The sequence below is a fragment of the Poecile atricapillus genome, chromosome 1, assembly GCF_030490865.1.
Source record: "Poecile atricapillus isolate bPoeAtr1 chromosome 1, bPoeAtr1.hap1, whole genome shotgun sequence".
Classification (NCBI taxonomy): domain Eukaryota; kingdom Metazoa; phylum Chordata; class Aves; order Passeriformes; family Paridae; genus Poecile; species Poecile atricapillus.
In genome coordinates this window covers 124,436,652-124,461,450 of record NC_081249.1, presented here as the reverse complement: position 1 = coordinate 124,461,450, position 24,799 = coordinate 124,436,652, and the positions used below count along the sequence as shown (strand labels likewise).

General features: G+C 38.1%; 1 protein-coding gene across 6 annotated transcripts in view; it reads right to left on the bottom strand.

The window, feature by feature from the left end:
* Positions 1–24,799, bottom strand: part of SBF2 (SET binding factor 2) — a 232,333-nt gene that overhangs the window by 167,603 nt on the left and 39,931 nt on the right. For 4 of the 6 annotated variants that reach the window (XM_058858387.1, XM_058858401.1, XM_058858419.1 and 1 more), the window contains exon 2: positions 19,185–19,273. In XM_058858387.1, the coding sequence (XP_058714370.1) occupies positions 19,185–19,273 (89 nt within the window). The remainder of the gene's footprint in view (positions 1–19,184; positions 19,274–24,799) is intronic. The other 2 variants (XM_058858393.1, XM_058858411.1) reach the window with 1 other exon arrangement.

Genomic DNA, 24,799 nt, shown 5'->3' with positions numbered 1-24,799 from the left:
TAATAATGATGTTTTAAAGAGGAAATTATAATATCAAGAGTAATGAGTAAACTTACTTTTCAAAATACATAAGGAGTAAATTATCAAGTGTTCATAGTTGAGAAAAAATTGAAGTGCTCATATTTATCTATAATTCTATCGTCTCATCTGAAATAATTGCTTCCAGAGCCAGCAGGTTTGTGGGTTTGTAATAGAAATAGCATCCTCAGTAAAGGAAAATCTTAAAAAAACTGTTAGAAGGAAATACTGCCAACTGAAAGGAAAAAAAAAAAAATCTAAGAAAAATACTCTGCCTGGTCATTTCCAATGAATCCACATGAAAGTGTTCACAAAGCCCTGTGGAAATGTACATCAACATATAACAACCTTTTACAAGCTTCCCTGCTCCCAAGTATTACACACATTTTTGTCTTAAACAGAGTTTAAGACCAAGATTGATTTGATACAAAATAAAATCAAGTCAAATATAAAATATTGGCTACTGTTCTGAATAGTGAATAAATTACTGTATTCATTGAACACAACATATTGAGAAAGTATATGTAAGAAAAAAATAGTAAAGAGCACTCCATGCTTTTATGTTGCTTCCCTTTAAAGCATGCAATTACTTATTTATATGCATTTTAAAAGCCACGGTAAAAACACAATAAAACTTTCAAAGACACTGCTTCTTTCACAACCCAGAAATTCTAAAAGTAAGGGATAAAAACTGTCAGATTTTTATTTTACATATATTCATACACATATTCATTCAGTCACACTGACAAAAGTCAGCTCTAACTGTGACCCATGGCATTCCAAGGAATAGGTTCATGACCTCAGAGCATTTTAATTATTTTCTAGATGAGGTTATTAATAATGTTTACTGTAGTTGAAAACATTGCACATAAATTGCAGTCTTGTGCAAAATTTATGGCATGTGGCAGTGAAACTAGAGCTTGAAATCTTAAAAGAAACAAACCCCCCTAAAGCCCCCAATAACAGTACTTTTGTGCCCCAATACTGCTACAGCTTTTAAGTAAGGTTATCTGTTTTTCCACAAGTGTGGCACAGCTGCATCCCAAAGAGGATGTATAAACAAGTTCAGACAAAGCACTCAAGTTTAACAGCACCATGTACAGTCTTCCCACTCTGTTATGAAAATATCTGTGATATTCCTTTACTAAAATACCTGGAATACCTACCAGAGCAAGAAAAAATTAACATACTTTTCATCACCTCAGGTATTTTCAGGAAAGGTACATTATCTTCAAGTAAAACCTGAAGAAATTGCAAACACACTACGAATATACAATATGCAGTGAAAACATATTGAAAACAAACTGATTTCAAAGAGGAAGGAAAACCACGGGAGGTTTAGTATAGGAATTTCAATACTGTTCCTACTTAGGAAAATTCAGGCAGTGACAAGCAGCCCAAGCTCCAGAGTTCTGTTCCAAATGAACACAAGTGAGCTGGCCACAGGCTTTTACAAAAGCACACTCTTGCCAGCTTGATTGAAAAGTTTAGAGAAAAAATCCCTGCTTGGAAAACTTCATTAAAACTTTTTTTTTTTCCCCCCCAACATTTCAACACTTTTTAATCATGTTCTTATATCAGACAAAAATCAAAAAGTCTAGAAAAAAATTGACAGCAAGTACATAAAAACTGAGAGATCATCATCCACAATAACCATTCCCTCCTCCTCCTGCCACATCCCAGTGGTGGCCCACATAGTTCCCCTGGTGAGCTGTGCCCAGGCACTGCTCCTTGGAATGTGATGCTGCTGCTCCTCTGCCAGAAAAGCAGCAGGTCAGTCACACCACACAGTCCCACTCCTCTGCTTCTATCTCAGCACAGTGAAGTCTCACATCAAGAGAGCATTATTCCAAGACAGAACTCTACCAGTAGCCTTGACCCTCTTTCCATAGAGGACACTCTCCCAGTAGGAATGTACCTAGCCTGTAAGGAAAAGCGAGTTCTGAAAGCAGGGGAGTAGGACTGTAACTCATACCAGCAAGAACCTGCAGCAATCTGTTTGCTGCAAGTCAACGTGATAAACCTCACGTAGACTTGACTGTTTCTATCTAGGAAGGGGTGATGAGTATGAAGCCTGTTGCTGTCAGAGTGCATCACCCAGCAGTCATAATTACCTTTTGAAAACAATCAATTAACTGTCGGGGGGGGAAGAGTCCTGCCCAAGATAAGGTAAATAGAAGTACGCATCAACTCCAGCAAGTTACATACAAAACTATATTTGAAAATTATTGAGAAATGTGTCAGAGAGATTTGCTAAGGAGTGAAGATTACAATCATCAAATCATAGAATATTCTGAGTTGGAAGAGGATCATCAAGTCCAGCTCCTGGCCCTGCACAGGACACCCCAAGAGTCCCACCATGCACCAGCAGTGTCCAAACACTGCTTGAGCTGTGTCAGGCTGGTGCTGTGACCACTGCCCTGTTCCAGTGCCCAGCCACCCTCTGGGTGAAGAACCTTTTCCTGACATCCAACCTAAACCTCCCCTGACACAACTTCAGGCCAGTACCTTGAGTTCTTGTCACCAGAGAGAAGAGATCAGTGCCTGCCCCTCCTCATGCCCTGGTGAGGGAGTTTTAACTGTAGTGAGGTCTCTCCTCAGTCCCTTTTCTCCATGCTGAACAGACCAAGTGACCTCAGCTACTCCCCAAACAGCTTCCCCTCCCACCTCCCAACCCCTCATCTTCATGACCTCCTTTGGTCACTCTCTAGGAGCTTTGTATTTTTTCTATATTGTGGTGCTCAAAACTGCACACAGGACTCAAGGTGAGGCCGCCCCAGTGCAGAGAACAGGACAATCCCCTCAATTACTACTGAGGTATGTTTCATCATGTATCAGAAGGAGAAAGCTTCTAAAAACTGATGATGGCAATGGCTAAAATAAGAGCAAAGGTAAAATTCCTCAAAGAGGACTGAAAAAACCCTTCTAAGAAGTCTTTCTATGTTAGAGTTTCTTAGAGGGGTTCTTGGGGAAATTCCCAGAATAAAACTGCCTTTTGGAGGGGAAGATACAGAAGATTTTAGAAAACTAAAATTAAAGTATCAGAAAGCATAATTCGAGTGCTCTGTGTAATCAAAGTACAAAATTAGATAACTCTAAATTGTGGGTTTCTAAAGACAAGACAAGATAGCGTTATTTGAAGTAGGCAAATGTTTTACCTGTTTATAAAAGCATTACCCAGAACCTTTGCTTGCAAGTAGCAAACATGCAGAAGATGTCAAATTACAGAACTAGTAACCTTACAGAAAAATAAATTACACTGGAAAAGAATGAGAAAGGCATCTCCACAGCTAGATCATAAATCATCCATTAACAGCTCTTCAACAAAAGTAAATGGATACACTCAACACAACAGAGTCACTTAGTAAAAAGTCTTTTAGCAGGAACATTCACCAAAAAAACTCTCAATCAAATTAAATTGTCATGGTATAGGAGAACAGCTCTCTTTTGCAGTAATAAGCTATTTTTTTAAAGTAAGAATAAATGGTTGGTTTTCCCCAAGAGATGCAAATTAGATCTCTGTTCTGTGCATGTGTCGTAGGGGCTGATTGACTTAGGGGTTTTTTTCTTTGTTTCCTACAGAAAATTTCTGAACATACCACAAACACTCAGTGGTAAATTCATCAAATCTGAGGACAGTAAAAGAATCTAGAACAGTCAATACTAAAGTGCTCTGTGATTGTACATGAGAGGGTCGTACAATACCAAGCAGCTGGGTAACAAAGCATTACACATTCCCTAAGTGAGGAGACTAAAACACATGAAAAAAGAATCCTGAAGATGCATATGCAATACCAGGCTTCTTGTTACCACTCAGGAAAAGGAACCTGAAACATGGTTCACTCAAACCACATCAGCTCAACTATCAACAGTGTAATATCTCTAGCTGTAGCAGAATGAATAGATCTAAACCTATTTATCTGTTCCACTCCTAATTCCTGTTTAAAACCTAGCCTTCCAAAATTCACAGGGTTCCTACAGCACCAACACAGACACTTTAGGAAGGGGAGGGTACCACACACGGACCAGTAAGAAGACAACCTTGCAGAAATCATACTGTCAGCATTTTGCCATAGGCTGAAATTTAAACAGCAAGTCACAGAATAGTCATAGAAAGGTTTGGATTGGAAGGGACATTAAAGACCTTCCAAGTCCAACTCCCTGCCCAGGAACAGGGACACTTGACACTACACCAGGTCACTCAGAGCCCCATCCAACCTGGCCTTAAACAATTCCAGGGATGGAGCATCCACAGCTGCTTTCAGCAACCTTTCCAGGGTCTCCCATAGTGAATCTTCCAATCATCTGATCTAAACCCACTTTCCTTCAGTTTGAAGCCACTCCTCCTTGTCCTATTACTACCTCCCCTTGTAAAAAGTCCCTTCCCAGCTCTCTTGTAGCTCCACTTCAGGCACTGGAAGGCTGCCAGAAGAAGGTTTCCCTTGGCCTTCCCTTCTCCAGGCTACACAACCCCAGTTCTCCCAGCCTTTCCTCACAGGAGAGGTGCTCCAACCCTGCGATCATCTTGGTGGTCTCCTCTGGACTCGCTCCAGAAGCTCCATGTCCTTCCTGTGCTGGAGCAGGGTGCAGTGTTCCAGGTGGGATCCCAGCAGAGCAGAGCAGAGCAGAGGGGCAGAATCCCCTCCTTCACCTGCTGCTTTTTGCAGCCTCAGCAGGAAGCACACTGCCCCTGTGTGCACTGTCTCTCTTGCTGGGCTCTGAAACGTGTAGGTGCACTTTGCAAATCTCATTTACACATTTCTAGATTGCTTCTCAAATTAGGTTATTGGCTTTGTCCTCTCCCCCTGGGTCAGTGCTGGCACAGAGAACTGCACCCTCTCAAACAAGAAAACCCTAAGAACGGGGTAACTCAAACTAAAAAAAAAAATGATAGACAACTCCTGAGCATTCCTACCTCACTCAGTGAAAGACATCACATACTGTGAAACTGAAACAGCACATTCTTTTCTGCCAGACTTAAAGCCAGTCATCTGAAGAGACAGGAGTCATTAAGTTTCCTTCTTTGAACACCCTTCAGAAACCACTACTAAATTCAACCCCTCATTTAAATACGGTTTCCACTGCAGTGAGGCTCTTGCAACAGACACGTAAGGCATTACCCATAATAGGTGAAATAGTGCACATAAATATGCTGTTACCTAACTCACCGTAGTAAATTCATACTTTAAAAGGAAAGCTTAGAAGCACTATCATATTTAAGCAATAAGACATAAGAGGGCGTGCATATGCTGTAATAATGACACACCTTAATAATATAGGAAGTATGTCAACTATTATCCCATACTACACACCCTAAAACACTTCAGCATAGATCCCATCTACATATTTAACAAATGAAATTAGGATACTTAGAAAAGATGTCTATTTAGTGGCTGATAAGCTCAAAATGTTTCATTAAAAAAAGCCAGACAATACATAAAACATGCCACCAAATACTCCTTTTCAGGTAACACTTTCCAACCATTTCTTTTCATGATCTAACTACAGATACAGACTGTTAAAAAATACTTGCATCATTAAATGTATTCAGATCCTGCAAGAACTTAAAAAAGGAGGGACAGCCAATGAAAATCTATTGTTTTCTGTAATTTTGAAGTGTTCTTGAAAGCTTAATGATGAATTTTGAAAGAAAGGTATAGATAAAACCTTTAATTACGTTTTTTGGGTTGGTTTTTTTTTGGGGTTTTTTGTTTTGTTTTTTTTTTGGTTAAACTGCTTCTGTCTTTTCATTTCAACAACCAAAGAAATAGTTCAATAAAAACATCTCACTTAGGTAATTGCTGGTAATTCTCAGTCTGAACTCAGGGGCTGGAGTTAAATGGTTTTAGCTGAACTCTTACTGTACTACTTGCAGTCTAAAGCCAAAGTCAGCACAAAAATCTGACATTTGATTACATTTTCCTTAATTATATCATTGTTCACCTTGGATCAAACTGAAACCTCTTGGAAAATGTATTATTGAACACTTCACTGGATACTATCTACTTAGACTTTGCCATACAAAATACAAATATAATTATGTTTGTGGCAGCCAGAATAAACTAAACTTAACACTGGTGTGCCTTCACTTTAAACCAAGCTAAAATATATTTGAATATTTATTAATTGAATATGATTCCACAGAAGTTATTACTGCAAAATGTTTTTCTCAGGCATAGAAACTCCAATAGTTACTTTCTTCAGCGAAGGCACACTAGTACAAAAAACTGATGTCAACAATCAAGCCTGATCAAACTTCACAAAGTTACTGTTATTTAATGTATTTCTATTCATTTAACCACTCTTTGGTTGTATAAAATGGAAACAGTTTTCCAAATCACATGAAGTTTGCACAGTTGTATTACCCAAACTCACAGAAAACTGTAGATATATATTTATTATAATAGTCACAGTTTTCCAACTACCCAGCTGGAAATGCTGCTAATCTTTTGGAGAAAGACATTCAGACATTAAATGACTAAAACACATCCTTTTAAGTAACGATATTGATGAAAGTGTAACAAGAATCAAATCTTAAATTTCAAAATAGAAAACTTCAGCCATGCTTATATAAATGATTCAGCCATGACCCAAAAGAGCAAGTGACTTTTCAGAGTAATTTTTGCTCCTCGGTGACAATACAAAAACTCGCTGTGGATGCTGAAAAGCCGCTCGTGCAGAAGTGGCTGCTGTGAACACACATTGCTCACAGCAGGAAAAATATTTAAATTGGGGGGAGGGAGAGAATGTACTCTCCACCCACTTTTGGAGGGGTTTTGCCAGTTCCTCTGCTTTTTGGGAAAAGCAAATCAAATCCAATACACGAGACATGAACCAGATATGAAAATGGTCCAACAACAAATCTTCAAAATTGCATATGCCAACAAGTCTCTACAAGTATATTACCAGGCCAGAATGCAGGAAAATCCTTGTGAAATAAGGTTTTCTGGTATGCAGTTATAGCAAATAATCATGAGGTGATGCCGAGAACTAGACAAATCTGGTATTCAAGGAATGTTAAAAACATTGAGGTCACGAATGCACACTGTAACTTTAGTACTCACTTCTTATCCCACTATTTTGACATTAAATCTAATTCATTCTTCATTCTAAGCTTATGAGCCATGATTTTAATGAACATCTCTCTTGTCCACTGCTATAACACATGTCAAAAAGGAAACAATATAGTTAAAAAATGAAGTGAGGCTGATTCTGCGTATGCCATGTACATATCAGGAGTATTGCTTGTTTTTAAAATACTAGTTATACCACATATCTGCCAGTAAACTAAAAAACAGATCTTCTCTCTGGGATCAAAATTTTGAATTTATTTACATTTTTTTAGAATAATGCTTCGTGCACTCCTAGCTCACAGGTAAGCCTAAGAATAAGCACCAAAATTATAACTGCACCGGGCATTTTATTACTAAAAGAATATTTGGGTTGATTATAATGTAGTGTAATAAACTGCATTAATCAACACAAAGTAGTTACATAATCCAGCCTTGTCCTACCAGTCTGTCTTACACACACTAGAATGGATTTGTGTTGAACTGCCTTTACTTAGATGAAGAGTTAAAACTAAGCTCTGAAGACACAGAGACTAGAGCAGAAGAGGGAGAGGGACATGATCAGAAAGTTAAAGCCATTTCTTATATTAAATTCCCCACAATTTATGGCATACTGACAACAGAAATACTAGCAGCTCAGTAAAACAGCAGAACATTTTATTTGGAGGTGGGAGGTGTGACTACACATTATGTATTCTATTAAAATTGCTTTAGTCCTATTTTTATATATGCACTAGTTGCAGTTGTCCAAGTAACTTGGCAGAGATTCAAACCAAAAATATACTTTCAGAAAAAAGAAAAAAAGACATTTTTGACTTGAGGATAACCAATACTGGTCAGTAACAGGACATGATCTGCTTTTCTGATCTCCTTTTGCTGACGTAAATAAAAGATCATTTCACATCCAAGTTAAGGAACCAACCAGTGTGGAGGAAAGATGAGCAAGCAATTTGGGGACACCTTTATGACAAAATCTGGACAGAAATTTTCTTCAAAAGCATCAGAAGTACCTTAGAGCATCACTAACCTTCATATTAGAAACATAAATCCGAGAAGGGCAAGAGTGGGAGCAGGGGGAATTTGCTTTTTTCTAGGGAAACATGCAGAAAGGAGGTGATATTGTAAAGGATACAAACCTGCAAGATTTGTGATATCCACTCAGGGAAGCTCAAGCTCCAAATACCATCCAAGAGAAGACTTGGGTGTCAGAGCTCTCCCTCTTTGTCTAGGTTCACTTCACAGCTCAGATTTAATTAATTGCAGGCTAAGAAATTACTACAGACTGTGCAAGGATCACCATACAAGCAGCATTACCACAAGCAGAGCCTGAACTGCCTCTTCTCCAAATCTGCAAGCTGGAGCTTCAGAGATTCATAGTAGCAGCCAGTTGAAATGCTTCATTTATTACTCTGTTATTGATATAGAAATGAAATTCCTCTTTGGTTTATGCTGGTATCCATGACAGCTAAATAGAAGCACCTGTTCAAGTGATGCTTTGACAGTGTCTCCTTGAAAACCACAGACACTGCAACCCAACAGACCCGAGAGGTCTCCCTTAGCAACTTAAGTTCTAACACTCCATGGAGCAGCTGCACCATTAGCACTCATCTTAAAAATCTGCCACTTCTGAAGGTTTTGGCCTGCACTGGTTTATTTCTGACATCCACAGAGCAATGAGGACAGAGAAAGAAGGAAAGGTTTTGCTAGGAGCAGTCCAGTTAAACTGCTGGCAAAACTATTCTTCCACACTTGGAATTCATTACAAGAAGCCATGGTTGTGGCAGATCCCCACACAGGAGAAGTTCAAAGACAAAAATTCTTCTTGGTGACTAGCCCTAAAATAAGCACTTATAAATTACATCTGAATATAATTATGTTTTTCTTCTTCCTCATAATACAAACTGTATTTTGCATATAAAAGTACATTCTTTCTTCACTCTTTTACCTTATTATGACCAAACTCAAATTCTTGTTATAACAGATAGAAAATTATTGACTTATACTTTAAATAAGATTTCTTCAGTAAAATTCTCATAGTCATTTACCAAATTCATACTGAAATTAGGATCAATATCATACCAGAAATTGTGAAATACCACATTACTAAAGAATAATACAGGAGGAAGAAAGTTATCCAAATAGCCTAGCCACCTTCTGTGTCTTCTAACCTTCAAGTTAATTCAGAAACTTCTTCTTTTCCCATCGACAAATACCAGGTTTTGTATAAAAGAAAACAAATTGTTACATGTTACTGGAATATAGACAAGAGTCCAAAAAGGTTGTGCAATAAAACCTGCACATTTCAAAGTGGTTCTGGCAACTCCATGCAATCAGCCAAAAGCCAGCACCACCATGCTCTACTGAAACAATATTAAGTAGTGTTTGCTTTATAAACAAACAAAACATCCCAACCTCAGGATTCCTAAACTGAGCTCTGTTTGAGACTTCAGTTTGTGGTGGTACTGGAGGTCAACAGGCTACTTTTGAAATTCAGTTTTTGGGGGCTTTTTTGGGTTTTTGTTGTTTTGTTTTGATTTGAAAAAAAAAATTGGTAATAAACTTCCAAGACCTTTGCCAAGGATTCTGCATGGCACAGCCTCAGTCAGACACTGGAGCACTGGAATCAGCTGCTTTCTGCGTGGATGCTGTGTCAGGTGGATGCCTGGAGCCACTCTGACCTGGATGGAATGTGGAAATCAGAAATTACACTAGCTGGGAACTGCAGAAAGCCTCTGCACTGATCTTTCTCTGTTTAGCTTCAATCTGGATAATGCAATGGTAAAATGAGCTGTGGCCCACAGAATGCACAAAATTGTGAAGTATCATCACAAGATTTATTACTGTTTTTTCTGTTCTTTGGTGAACACAACGAGGACACACCTTTTATAATTTATTATGAATAAGCACTTACACTGTATAAAGGCTTCAAAAAAGTTTTCAAGTTCAAGAAGCCAAGCTTTAAAACCACTAAGATGATTTAAGCCAGCAGAAGAAACCTGCATCAAAACAAAATTTATGTAGAGTACAAACTCAAAGGTTGGTCAAACTGAGGAGCTGAGGGAATATAATGATTTAGAAGTACTACTGATTAGAACTTTTCTTAGCATGAAAAGTATCAGCTTTAACAAAACACAAACCACTAACAAATTTGTTCAGAAAAAAAAAGTAAAATACCCTTTATTTTCCATTAATCTGTTTTCTTGAACTATTAGAAAACATTCCAAAGTGATTTACAGTCATAGGAATCAACTTCACAGATAAATTATTTCTGGATTCCCAGAACACATTCAACGACCCAGTTCAAGTTTCACAATCTTGTCTCCAGCCCAATAGGCTGTGTTTGATTAGATGCACATCATCTGCCTTTCTGCTCCTTCACACAACCCCAGAGAGGATCACTTTGTGACAACTGGATATATGGTTATAAATTCAGCACACAACACTCTTGCCGGCTGGCTTTCTCCAAAACCACACAAATTCTCAGCTCCCTGCACAAACACACAGAAAAACCAAACCAACCAACCAAAAAACCCCAGAAACATCAATCAAAAACTGTCTCAATTACAGCACTTTAGGCTTCAAACTTCTTACAGCAAACTGACAGATAATCTGTAATAAGGAGCTGAGACAAAACATAGGAATTTTGAACAACAAACTGGAAAGTGGTTCAGAGGTAATTCAGTGGTTTTCAGGATTGTTACATTTGTCCAATTCTCTCCCTTCCTCTCTGATAGTTACAGGGAGATGATCCAATGGTGACATGAAGTTTGCTGTATTTAACAGCGAGGGCAAACACCTGACAATAACCCCCCTCCCAGAGACCAGGTCTCATCTCCCATAATAATCCACAATATTTCTTCATTCATCTCCATTCTGATATCCCAGTCTGGTTCTGATATCCCAGTCTGGTTCTGCTGTCCCAGTCTGGTAACTTCCCATGGCTCTTTCTGCAGAGAAGCAAAGGAGAAGGCACACAAGAGAGCCAGAGCCTTTGCTTTTCAGCTTAACAAATCCGAGAAGAACCTCAGGAGATTATCCAAGCAATTCCCCTTTCTATGGCAAACTATTAGCCTCACACATGTCATTCTCCACCAAAACCAAATAATACTGCTCCAAGTTTTCATCTAACTAGCATGAGCTCCATCTATTTAAACATTTATTACTGTTTACAACCAATCTCCTTTGCTAGAGAATCCATTCGCTCACCATATTCTCAAAGGACAACAAAAACAGTTTATCCTCTTCATTTTATTTATCTGAAGTCTTCCCATGTCTAACCTCTGGTCACCTCAGAGTAGTGCTTACCTTTATTCAAAAGCTAAACTTCTTTGATTCATGATGAGCTCAGCTTTGTTGTTTGTGGAGACAACAGAAGGGGAAATGTAGACCCTGTACACAATTAGCTTAGGCAGGTACAGTCATCTGCACATGGCACAGGGAAAAACTGGAAACATGAGTTTTGTATAACAGAACTGGATGTTATAGTGCACACAAATACATTTCAATTCATTTCTGTGTGGTTGGGTCAACATAAAAACAGTGCTGTAAACCCAGAAGGTGCAACACTCATAGGAGTTTTAACTGAGTTAGAAATGTACACTGGTGTGTGCCTTCCCAGATAAACTGCTCTTTGGTTGCTTGCATTCCAGACTTATATGGATTTGTGTTCACATAGAATTATTCTGAAATAATCTTCAGGGATGATTAGTCCAAAGAGGAATAGATCACTTAAACTAAAGAACCTCCTCTGATGTTAAGGACACGCTCAGCTTTTCAAAAACATGTGTCACTCTACAATCATGTGCTGCATTCATCCAAGTTAACTTTCAAGTATAAACTAACATTTTTGGAAAAACACAAAGCTCATCCATAATCAGGCTATTCCTAAAGTTGAAAATAATTAAAACCATAATTTTTTTCCCCATAATTTTTGCTCTCACATATAAAACAATAGGATTTCTGCTCTTTTGATTTCTGGAGATAAAGCCCATTTTCATATCCTGTGTTTGAGATGTATGCTGCTCTCCCTTTTTAGTCAAGAGTATGTCAAGAACTTCAAAAATAAATAAATAAACAAGGAACAATAAAAAACATTTAATATTTAAAATCCAGAACCTTCAGGAAAAACAGGGTCTCCCAGGAGACTTACCACAGACAAGTCTGTAAGTTATAAGGTGGAAATACCAAGACTCACAGAATTTTGTGAATGTTACAATACCTCATGGCTTAACTGGGAGTCTCAGGATCTCCTCTGCAGACTGTTACACAAAAACCAGGTACAAAGCAGATACTTAGAGAGAAGTCCATGTTGCAGTCTTTCCTCTAATTCTTAAATAAGGTGAGAAAAACTTATGGAGAGGTAAGAAAGACACTGAATCCCACACAAAGCTTGGGAGGACAAGACCATCTGATGTGCTCAAGTATTGTCTGTGGAGATGGCAGAGGTGAACAATGAAGAAAACCAACCCAAATCATTCTGTGACTCTAAAAACATTGCACTTCTTAAGAAAGCATGTAAAAATGGCTTTCTCCTCCAGCAGATCTGAAAAGACTTTAACTTAAAATGAAAGTGTGAAGATCTTGAACCACCATGATAGATGCAAGAAAGGCTACATTTCAATATACTCCATGGAAAGACTGAGAGTTGAAGAAGAGCTGAAATTCCAAACAGGTGTCACTTCAATATTTTACCATTTCTACCAAAACTGTTGACTCTAGTGCTCAGATGTGGCTATCTTTCCAACTCCAAAAAAATAAAAAAATAGTGGATAAAGCATATTAATTGAACCTTTGACAACACCTTAGTCAAGTGTTACACAAGGACTTGCAAGTAATTAGAAACTGATATCAAATAATTTTATCACATTAGTCTACAAAATCCAGAAGCTAACATCCATTCAGTAAGACCAGATTCTAAAACCAGAATGTAGCTGTTTTCCAGCATAGCAGAAACATAACTGTAAAATACAACACATTAATGGCACTCTAAATTGCCTAGTGGAGGCTGGTATGTTTGAAGAGTACAAGCTGAGTCCAGAAACTTTCTGACATAAAATAAATAAAATAAAATAAAATAAAATAAAATAAAATAAAATAAAATAAAATAAAATAAAATAAAATAAAATAAAATAAAATAAAATAAAATAAAATAAAATAAAATAAAATAAAATAAAATAATCATTGTACTGTTGTTATCATCTGTTTCCTACTAAGTGCCGAAAGCACCTGTTCTGTAATATGAGAAAATATGAGAATAAAGACACAATGAATTTATATGTGCTGCACTGAGCTCTCTGTTCATTGAAGAATTGCATATGTAATGAATCTTGAGAGGTAAAAAACGTTTGAGGGGAAAGGTAGGAAAAAAACCCCACCAAACAAAAATCTCTGCAGCTGACCAGGTGCCCTGAAGGTTAAATGGATGTTGTAGACAACTCTTTATTCACGTTCTTAAAAGCATTAATGTTTGAGAAAAACTGGCTTACAGATCAGCTAGCTAAGACTGAAGCATTTAAAGATTAACTCCCTTAAAACTTTAATCACTTCAGGCCTTAACTGTCTAATCTGCAACCCTAGTTGTCTCTTATGTCTTATTTAAAATAACTAGTGAAATGTTCAAGCATCAGATTTTTTTCTCAGAAAAGATGCCTTATACCAAGGTAGCAAAACAAAAATAATTCTAAGAGATCAGCACTTGAATTTTAAAAGTATTGCTTTCAACTGAATGTGTAATGAATTCCAGAGATTCTGTCATGGAAATTTTCAGAAGTTTAGCAATTCTGTAGGACTCTTCTACTTTAAAATCTGGCCTCCTTTTAAATGTCTTCAATTGAGAGCAGCTTTGAAGACAAATGAGCTGGGTTTTGGTGGGGTTTTTTGGATAGCTTTTTTCTCCCCATTCCAACTGTAAAGCTCCAACAGAAGTAAATATCAGTTAAGATCTCAGAGGTAGAGCTGTAACTCATAAATTATGTATGTAAAAATGAAGTGGAAATTTGTACAAGACCAACTAGATCAGTCAGAATAGAAACACACTTCAAAAATACCATTTTTACTCTCATTTGTTTGGGTTTTTTTGTACCTCAGGTTAGTTGGAATTTGAAAGTTAAATCCATAAAAGACATATTCCACATCCATTTAAGAGTTCATGTCTGAAGCAAAACAAAGGGGCAGAAATGCTAAGCTCCACAGCAAGGTCTGTACACAAAGGAGGAATAAACTGATTCCAACAACTCCAACTCCTCCTTTAGAAGGAAGCAGACAACCTTCCAGATCCCAAAAGGATATGTGCAGCTTTTCCTTCTATCTTACTGTCAAAATACATGTAAATGGTCTTCAAATGGTTGTATTAAATAGCACTTTTTACCAATTAAAAACAGATTTTATAATTTAAGTAATTATTTGGGTAGGTGATTACCTTGTCTAGAAATAGATGTTGATTTCTGTACTTGACCACACTTGAAATTCAAATTACTAAATCATGACACTACTGCTAACACCACCACCAGTCACAGAGGGAAATTTCCTTGCCTGCTACTCACAAACTGTAGAAACACATCATATGCAGTTTAAACTCAAGACAATGTAACCGTTTCTAGGTATGACTTTCACTGGCCTTATTAAGAACAGCCTCCCAACACTGAGTAATGCAGATGACACTTGGTTTAGCTAATTTAGCCCTGGGACAAAAATGACTTTACAGTGTAACATCACATACCAAAGCTTCCTGTGATGTATAACTAATTATGATGTCTAGAAAGTTACACAGTGGAACAAAGAATGGATTAGAAATAAGAAAAATATGCAGAAATGTAAATCTAACTCATTCAACCAACATACACTCTCAAGCATTCTTTCTACAAGCAAGAACAAGAAGTTGGATTGTCCTAATCTTACACTGCTCTGTATGTCTCAGCTGACTTTACAAGGTTATTTTTACACTTAAGCTGCATCTGAGAAAACTTCTCAGAAATAGATAGACTATGGAGAAGGATACCCCAAACACCTTAATTTAAAGTATCAAGAGGGGCAGCTATCAGACTGGTATGTTCTAACTGCATTCTTTCAAAAACCAATGACTGAAATGCTTTTCTGAGCCAAATACTTTATTAAGAATGAGCATAAATCTCTCTTTACCCTTCAGACTCAGCTTACTTCCATAGAACTGGAAAAAATTCACTCTGACTTGCATTTGTCCATAAATTGCAGATGGACTGCTATTTGTCAGTAAAATGAAGATGTTCAGATCCTAAACTGAAATTGTTCCTTAGATTTCTCTTGAATAGCACTCAAAAGGAAGAGCAAATGGAAGAGCAGCACATAACATTCAATTTGTATGATATATAACATCAAAAAATATCATATCTTATTCACAGTTACATCACACAATCTAACAAATGGTAAAAAAGTCTTCAGGTCCTCAGCAGCTACTGTAATTATCAATAATCCATTGCAAACAACTTCAGGTATGTTTCACAGCAATTTGCAGGTGGCTTATCAAAGTTTCTGTGTTCAGTTAAAAACAGAACAAAGCTTAAAGCTGTGAAGTCTTTAGTGAAATGGCAAATGCAAAAAGGATAAGGTTAAGAAAAATCTCTTTAGGTAACTTCAGGGGATGCAGACAAGTAGGAGGTGTAAAAAAACACTGACTAAAACCTCCTGGCAGCATCATTCCCTCAGCAGAGACTCATGGCTTTGCTCACCACTGACAACCAGAAGACACACAATTTATTGAACAAGACAAATTAAAGTACTTGACTTGAATAAAACTTGAAAGAGTATATTTCTGTTGAATTCTGGACAATGTGTTTACTCCCAATCTCACGTGTTTATGACCAGAACACAATTATCATTCTGCTCACATAAAAACAGACCCAGTTTGAGTAACTCTTAACACTTTAATCCAGAACACACACACACCAAATAAAACACCCTTCAGTGAAGCTCAGACTGCAATTACGGTTTATAATGACCCAATTCTCTACATATTTGTGTCAAATTACCAAAACCACAAATACAGTCAAAGTGAAAGGTGAAATTGAGTCATCATTCCTAGAGAAGCTGCTGTCAAAATGATCTCTTTTCACTCAGTCAAGGGTAGGTCCAGTACACCCAGTTTGTCCCATGGGTACCTGTTTATCAAAACTGGGCTCAAAAAACAAAATTAAATATTAATTGATGTGGTTTTCTTATTTAACTTTAAAATTACCACCACAACTCCACTCTTCACATTGCCTTAATTACATCTCAGAAATCTGATCACATGAATTTAAGCCCACGAGGATGGGGGGCATGCAGGGCTGGCAAAGAGAAGAGCCCCCCAAAAAACCCTCAGGACTTTTGTCCATCAGTTTTTGGCTGAAGCTTGGACTAAAGGCATCTCTACAAGCTACACAAGGGTTCCCAGAAGGAATTTTCCATCTTAAAGCATTAAAGCTTGAGGGGTGGGAGCTTGCAGAGGTCTTTTCCACTATTTCCCCCTTGTCTTGTTTCATAAAATGCCATTAACATCATGAATAGGACACACCTATTAGATCATTTAGGGACATAGTGAACGTCTCCCTGCTGGAGGTTTCTGAGATGAGACTGGACAGGGTGGCAGAATAATCTCAGCTATGCTTCCTTTCCCATGAAAGGCTGGACCAAAGCACATGTCCAGGTCCTTTCCAGCCTGGGCTGGTCTGTGATCCTGTAATCTGTGGATGTATCATCCATTACATGTCAATACAAATTACCCCACTCAACCTATCTTATTTGAAAAAAAAAAATAAAATTTAAAAATCCCACAAATGACTAAATTCTCAGGCAAAGAATTTACAGAAGAGCTGCTGAGAGGGGTGGGGGGAAGTCAGTGGCACACTGAGATCATCACCAATAATCAGCTGAAGGTTTTCACAGCAGAAGCACCTTTGACAGAAGGCAAGATTCAAACAGCACAAAAACATAAAAAGCTTTGGACTTTTTCCTTCATAAGAAAACAGTGAAGAGAGCTTGACATGTTTTTCAGACACAAACCATTCCTTTTTTTCCATTTAACAGAAATAACGTATAAATATAAACCATATAAATACCATACAATTTCATACAGATCTTTCAAAGAAGGGGAAGTATATTAAGGAGGATATTAACTCAAACTTCTCATAGAACTACATGCTATTAATATGTCTCTCTTCTTTCTCATATACATAGAACTATTCTATTCTTACCTTTTTTTCCCCCCATCTCCTTTTCCTTAAGGTTTCCCTATTACTCCCTTAATGATATTAAATCTGCCCTTAAGGTGACAAACATATTAACACAGCTTTTCTTCTTTCCTTTCCATGAATTAATGTTGATTCTTGCTGGACTCATCCAAAATCTTGAAAAAAACTTCCTGCCAAAATCTGACTTTCATAAGTGATTTACTTTAGAACTTGATCTTTCCTGTATCTCTACCTCCTCAATCTTCATTAACTAAAATTTTATTTACCGCACTTGGAAAGCAGATCAAAACTTGACTGATTTTGCCAACTGGCTGAATCGATGTTCTTAAATTGTCAGATTTTGTTTTATTTGGGAAGTTTAAGTCTTAATGGCTTTGCCTAATGAGTCATTTGAGAACCAATACAGAAATAAAGTTTTGTCCCACTAAAAAAAAATTTTACAGAAAATCTTTCTTTAGAAAGGTGTTTCTTGTAGTGCAAAAATCATTCCTACAATTAAGCTTAAATGAGAGATAAGACCTGGGCACAGATTAAGATTCACTGCTTGAAGAGAAGCTGTGCTTATTTATTTCACATCTTCACAGGTAGTCAGGCCCATTGCTTTCTCTGAACGAGGTAAAGTGTGACAGAGGAAATCTCACCATGACTCAGCCCCTGTGGTTGTTTGAGGCAAGATCAACCCTCCTGGTGGAACCCCGGAGCTTCCCCCGTTTCAGCAGAGCTGGGCATTGCCAAACCTGGCATTATGCAAGTGCACCACAGAGGCTGCAACTCCCCATCACGTGGGGGAGAAATCCTGCTCACCCCAATGGTCAGGGCATGGCAAGCTCTGAAACCCCAGGCTGATGCCAGGCTGTGGAGAAATGAAACCACAGAGCCAGAGAAAACGAGCGCCCAGCCGCGTACACTGGCTCAGGGAGCAAATGCACCTCTGCCGCATCAGGGGCAGAGCAGCAGAGTCCCCTTCCCTGTCCTTCATGGAGAGCACAGCACGTGGCAATGGCATGGAACAAGGAGCTGAACGTTGCCTGGAAGGTACCAGATTGGTAAAAGCCTGCTCTGTTTGCTGTATCTGTGCAATAAACTCACTGAAGAGTCAGTGTCTTTGTCCTCTGCAGCTGATTCTGCCCCACAGTACAAAGACTCCTATTGCAACATTTCCTACAGCCCATCTCCTCCTCTAGCTCATCCTGTCCCAGAAATTGCTAAGTTCATAGCAGTAAAAGTTTCATTCTGACTTCTCAGAAACCTCATATCAGAATATGACCCCAGTCCTTCATTCCTCTTCAGGATTTCTAGAGACAGATGTTGAGTGAATCCCTGATGCAGATGAGTGAGAGACATCTTTTCATTGCCTCCCACAAGAAGAGACCAAGGAAGGGAAAGAAGCAACAACACCTTGAGATTCTCTGTTTAAAACAGATCCCTGCACACCTGCCTTGCTGACCATTTTAATAAATCCAGTTTATTGGGATATTCATTTCTTTTTTAATCTACATTATACAAATATATTTGTTTGTATAACAAATTTGTATATTTGTTTTATATGTGTTTGTAATTATTTGAATGTGACAATGAGACATCTGCCAGCTGAAGGCTGCTCACAAAAACACAGGGGCACAAATAAGCATTTCTTTTAAACACACTGTTTATAAATTTGCAGCAGACATTTTCTACATTCTAGGAATATTTACTTAGCTCTGCATAGCAAAACAAATTATCTTCTGTTAGCCAAAATTATTGTTCTGGAACCTATCATCTATCCCCTCTGTTCACTAATTTCTACCCATTTTCTGCTGGGTTAAATAATACAGATCATTATATGAAGGCAGATATATCTTCCAATTGCACGTGAAAGAAATCCTAAAAATTGCAAAATGTAATGTAAACTTACCAACTCTATTCCCTGTGGAAAAGGAGTGTCTTCCCAGTCCTTCTGGGGAAATCTTTGTATTATTTTTCCCAAACCTTCTGTTGGTCCTGCTGAAAGATAAAATTCAGTTACTTTAAAGGCAAAATGGTGGAATTTTTTTGAGGATATTTTCAAAATATACCAAATATTAATAAGTTTTTCACCACAAGAGGCAGAACACACTCCTCAAATGTGTCTTGCAAGTCATATAATAAATACAATCATAACATCTTCCAGCAGTAACACAAGGAATCTACACTACATGAGATGAAGCCACGAGCTGCATCCAGCCCCTACCTCTCATGCACACTTTCAAAATGACAGATGATTATTGATAATTTTAGTCTCTCTCTACACACAGCACTGAGTTAAAGACTAATATTATAGATAATGTGATATTTAAAAGAGAAAGTAAAAGTTCCTCAAGAAGCAGTCTTCCAAAAGAAGCCTATAGATTGAAATAAATCTGCAGATTAAAACTCCACATGATTGATTAATCCAGGACACACTAGCTCTTTGCCAGTATTTCTCACTGGTTTCCTTGGACAAGTCAGCAGTGGTTTTCCACACAGAAAGATATGAAGAAAGGCTGGTAATTTCTGATAAATTTTCTGATGCAACTGTCTTCTTCTTTTACATGTTCCTTTTTTTGGAAGCAACAGTGCTATAGATAAATTTTGGAAACACCACAAATACACCACAGTTATAGCACTGCATCATCCTGAATGGCACAGGAATGCACGTACAAACAAGAATCCTGTTTTTCACCTTCTGAAATCCTGCAGTAAATATTGAAGAAACCTTCCCCTAATATCCAACCTAAACCTCCTCTGGCTCAGCTTCAGGCCATTCCTTCAGGTCCTGTCACTGGTCACCAGAGAGAAGAGATCAGAGCCTGTCCCTCGTCTTCCTCTTGTGAAGAAGCTGTAACTTTAGTGACCCCCAGGTCCCTTCTCACAGGGCTGCTCTCCATGGTGTCTCCTTCTTCAGGCTGTCCATCCATCAGGGGCAAAGCTGAAATTTGCAACCATTTAAAATACCTTTTAATAGCTGACCCATCGTATCTAATTGAATCATCTTTTCTCCAAAGTTGTATCGCCAAATTTTGTGATTAAGCATTAAGATTGTTAAACATTTTCTTGTCAAATTCTCAAAGCTGTACTCTGATATTATCATACTTCAATTTATGTATCAGTAGTAGCAGTCCATATGTGTTACCTCCTCTGCAGACACCCAGGCAGCAGCAGTGAATACATTACTCTCCTGGCTTTACCATAAAAAACCATTTTCAGTCTGACACAACTCGAGTCTGCTAGCATCAATTAGTGTTACAGTGAAAAAAGATAGGCTTCCTCTAAGCTTCCTGCTAATTTACAATTTGGGTTTGCTGCTATCCTAAAACCCACATCTTACAAGACGTTTAGGCAGAGCCAATCTGATGGGTTAGTAAGAAGTGTTTTCTCCAATTTCTGCATATTTACACTTAAGGTTCTGTGACTCTCTTGAGAATCACCTCAGAACAGATGTTCCTGGTAAAATGGACATACAAACTACAAAGAGTAAAACTCCCAAAAGCAATCTTACCCCCAAAGCAGCACACACTGTGATTCCCAGGGGCAGCCTGCTGATTAACTGCAGTCCCACAGAGTTACCTACGAGTTCTGCGTGTGAGATCAGCGAATTAAAAGCCAAAGGAGGTATCATCCTATAGAGAACTGCACAGATGCTCAGAAGGCAGAGCTAGGATGTGCCAGAAACTGAGGAACAAATACACACATGGCTACAGCTGCAGTTTTTGTAAGGAAAAGGAGCTCTCTATTAGACTGTAGCAACTGAACAGGGCCACCAGTCACTGATCCCCTCGTGCCTCTATCAAAGCATTTCCACTCCTTTATGCAGACAGTAGTGACTATGGAGTAGGTGACTGCATAAAGGGAGCTGCTCCTTCATCGACTCAGTGTCAGAACTTCTCCCCTTGTCAAATTTACCACGTTATCTGCTTATCCTGAGTCATATCTCTGCCAAATCTCCTCTTCCTCCAGTTGTTCTAGGGCTGGCAGGTGGCACAAAGAAGAGACAGCAAACAAATGAACCCAGGGCAGCAGTGAGCACAAACAGCCTCCACAGCCTGGGGCTCAGAGGCCAACAGCAAGAAAGGGCAGAAGGACCGAGCACAACAGAGATATCCAGACTTCCTGGAAAAGGAAGTATCAAAGAATTACAGCAGCACACAGTCCCTGCTATGTATACGCTCCCTGAGCTTCTCTGTGGGAACACAGGTGACTTTCTAAAACTCTGAATCCAGTTCACAAAAGACTGAGACCTCTGACACTGCCAACTACACTTATAAATAATGACATCCAGGAAAGTAGCTCAAAATTTCTTCTACTTCATCATGTTCTGAAGCTATCAATCCTTCTAGTTCTCTTTCTACTTGACTGCTACAAAGACTCTCCCTACATTACAGTGTAGGAAGCTCTTAATTCAGAATTGAGAGATGTGCATTTTTTTAAAAAAAAAAGTTTTTAATATTCTCTCCTTTATGTCAAAAGGTAATCAAGTTTTTAGGTTGTCTTCCTTAGAAGGTCACTAAGGCTGGCCACCAGTGTTAGAGTTTACTGCAAGTAATTCCATTTTGCTCTCAAGAAGGATTCTAAAACTCCATAGGAATCTACCTGAAGAAAATAATGTGCTTCTGAACATTTTCTGAAAGCCAGAAAATGAACTTCTTATGCTGCCTGAACTTGCAGTTCAGGTCACCTCTGGGATCAAAGAGAAATCACTCCACACATCCCATGGAGAACCTCCCTCCAAGCGGTGCAGCCACACATCCCTCCTTCTGTCCCCAGAACCAGCCTCTTTCCACTGCTGGGAAAACACTGGAAAATCAAAAATGCTTTCTATCTACTTCTACTTCAGACACAACTGATTTGGCATCCAAGTTCTCAAGAGTTTTAGAAAAGGATCTTTTTCAGAACAGCTCACAAACGTTCCAGGTATTAAACAGTCAAACTTAAGGCCCACAGCAATAAAGCTGAATTTTCAGGAAATGATCAACTTAAACACAGAGAAAGACTAAAACTTTCAAGAAGTTCATGAAACAGTGCATGAAGGATGTATCACAGAAATGCAACATTTCAAAGGGAAAAAAAAGGGAAATGAATAGATCTGTGTTCAAGATATAAGCTTGGAAAAGTATTCACATCCAAAGGAGTAAATAGGAGTAAAAAAATAAAAACAGAACGCCAACAAAAAAACAGTGTTAATCCCTCTACAGAAAAGTCCTGTGATACAGATTTAGAAATCTACTTATAATGCATAAAATCTAACTATTTCAAAGGATTTCTCAAGTTGAATACAATACAGATAGGTAGGAAACACTCTTTTCATCCCACTGAAATTTGTTTTGGTTTGGAGAGGGACTGTTGGTTTTGCTTTTTTAAATGAAACTGAACTCTTTCAAATTTAGGGCAATTCTTCAGGATCTCTGAGTTTTCTAGGTTTGCAATTATGAGGTAGAATTCATTGTAATTTGATAAATTTGAAAAATAAATAAAATTATTCTTTTCAGTTACAAAGAAGTTGCCTTCTTTGTGAAAAGCTTAGCCCCAGAGCACTTGAACAAATCTCCTGTGCAAGAGAAGACCCAGCAGCTGCACTTCCTTTAATAATGAACCCAATCCAGTACCGTATGCTCACCACATTTTCCCAATACTTTATAAATGCAATTACTGTTGATTCCCTGTTGACATTTTTCAATCCAACCAGCAAAACAACAGCAGAATTGCAGTAAGTCCCTAAATCCCATGGTTTGGGGTGAGGAGGTGCGGACACTATCTGCCTTCAGCTGACTTTCATTAAATCATCCAACTTTCAGCAGAGCAGTTGTGTCTGAAGATAACAGATTATTCAAGAGGTGGCTGCAACTCAACACCCAAGTGAATTTGCATTCTTGACGGCTTTAGGAAGAAACAAAGAAATATCAGATCATGGGATTTCAAGAACTATCACTTGTTTCAATATATGCTGCTGATAACTACTGACAACTTCACAAAAATACTGACACCACATGAGGAAAAAAAATTAAAAAGGTGATTCAGATTTTCCAATTAATATAATAATTCAGATTTTGACCACATTCCCTTCACTCTGTATCTAGTCTTCTTTTAACCTCCTTTTTTTCATTCTTAACACTAAAAGGACATTCTCTCAGTATCCTGGTGGAATTCCAGTTAACTAAAGCTAATTAAATAAATGTGACACCACATTAAAAACATGCACACAGTGAACACCAGTAGCAGCCGCCTCAGTTAGCACCTGACAGTATCTGCTTTACAGACCTACCAAGATTTCAGAGGTTTTAAGAACATTAGGAAGAATTCCTTCATGGAAGAGGTGATCAGACACTGGAAGGGGCTGCCCAGGGAGGTGGTGGTGTCACCATCCCTGGAGGTGTTCAGGGAATGACTGGATGTGGCACTCAGTGCCATGGTCTGGTTGGCATCGTGGTGTTGGGTCAGAGGTTGCACTTGGTGATCTCACAGGTCTTTTCCAACCTAAATGATTCCGTGAACTGTCACTCATTAACACTAACCTTGCTTTTAAACTGGAAAAATAGTTCATTCTAATGTCAGTAGCTTCAGACAGGCACAGGCACCAGGAGGAACCCCTGTATCCTCAATGAAAGGATGTTTGTCTCTTGGTGTCCTTTTGAACAATTTGCAAACTGCCCAAAAACATGAGGGAAAGCCCATGGCTAGCACTGCACACAGAATTCAGACCAATCAGACAGAAGCTTCTGGAGGTTTTTGAAACCACTTAAACTCAGATGCACATCAATCAGACAACAATCTACTTAATGCAGTATTTGTGTGTGTGAGCAGAGCATGGGTAATCAGTGCACATTAATAGTGTGCTCCACATAAAACAGGAATTGCTCCCATTATTAATTATATATACAAAACATGCCTGGCAGTAACAAGAGACATATTTCCAACAAAACTACTGCTATTGTTTATTATTATTATTATTACTATTATTACTATTAAACATTACTATTGTTATCTTAATAGTCATTCCTACAAAAGCAAAACTATTCCTATATTTCAACTGAAGTATTTTGCAATGTTTTTCTTTCATTTTTCAGTACAGTTTTGTCACATAAAGTGAACTACAAAAGTTGTAAAAAACATTGCAGCCATTTTTCAAAACTGGAATTTGGCACCTACAGCAATGAATTGCATTTTCTTTTTCATTAAAGGTGCCGGGTTAAAATAATCCTTACCATCCTCATCCAATAGTTTTTCTACCTTTAAAGAGGGCTTAACTCTTTAATCCATTAAGAATAACAGCTGACCACAAAATAAATTAGGCTTCAAATTTTTAGACACTACATTCTTGCCCATTTATAGTACATACATAAAGTGAATTACCAAGACCAAACCCCAAATTTCAGCCTTTAAGAATTCTGAACAAGCAGTCTACACCTTAAGCTACTAAGGGAAAAGCAACTTTTCTCCCCAGCTAACTTCTTCTGATTTGCCCTCTTTCTCCTTCTCCTTTTCCCATCTTTTTCTTTAAACAGTACAAACATGCAA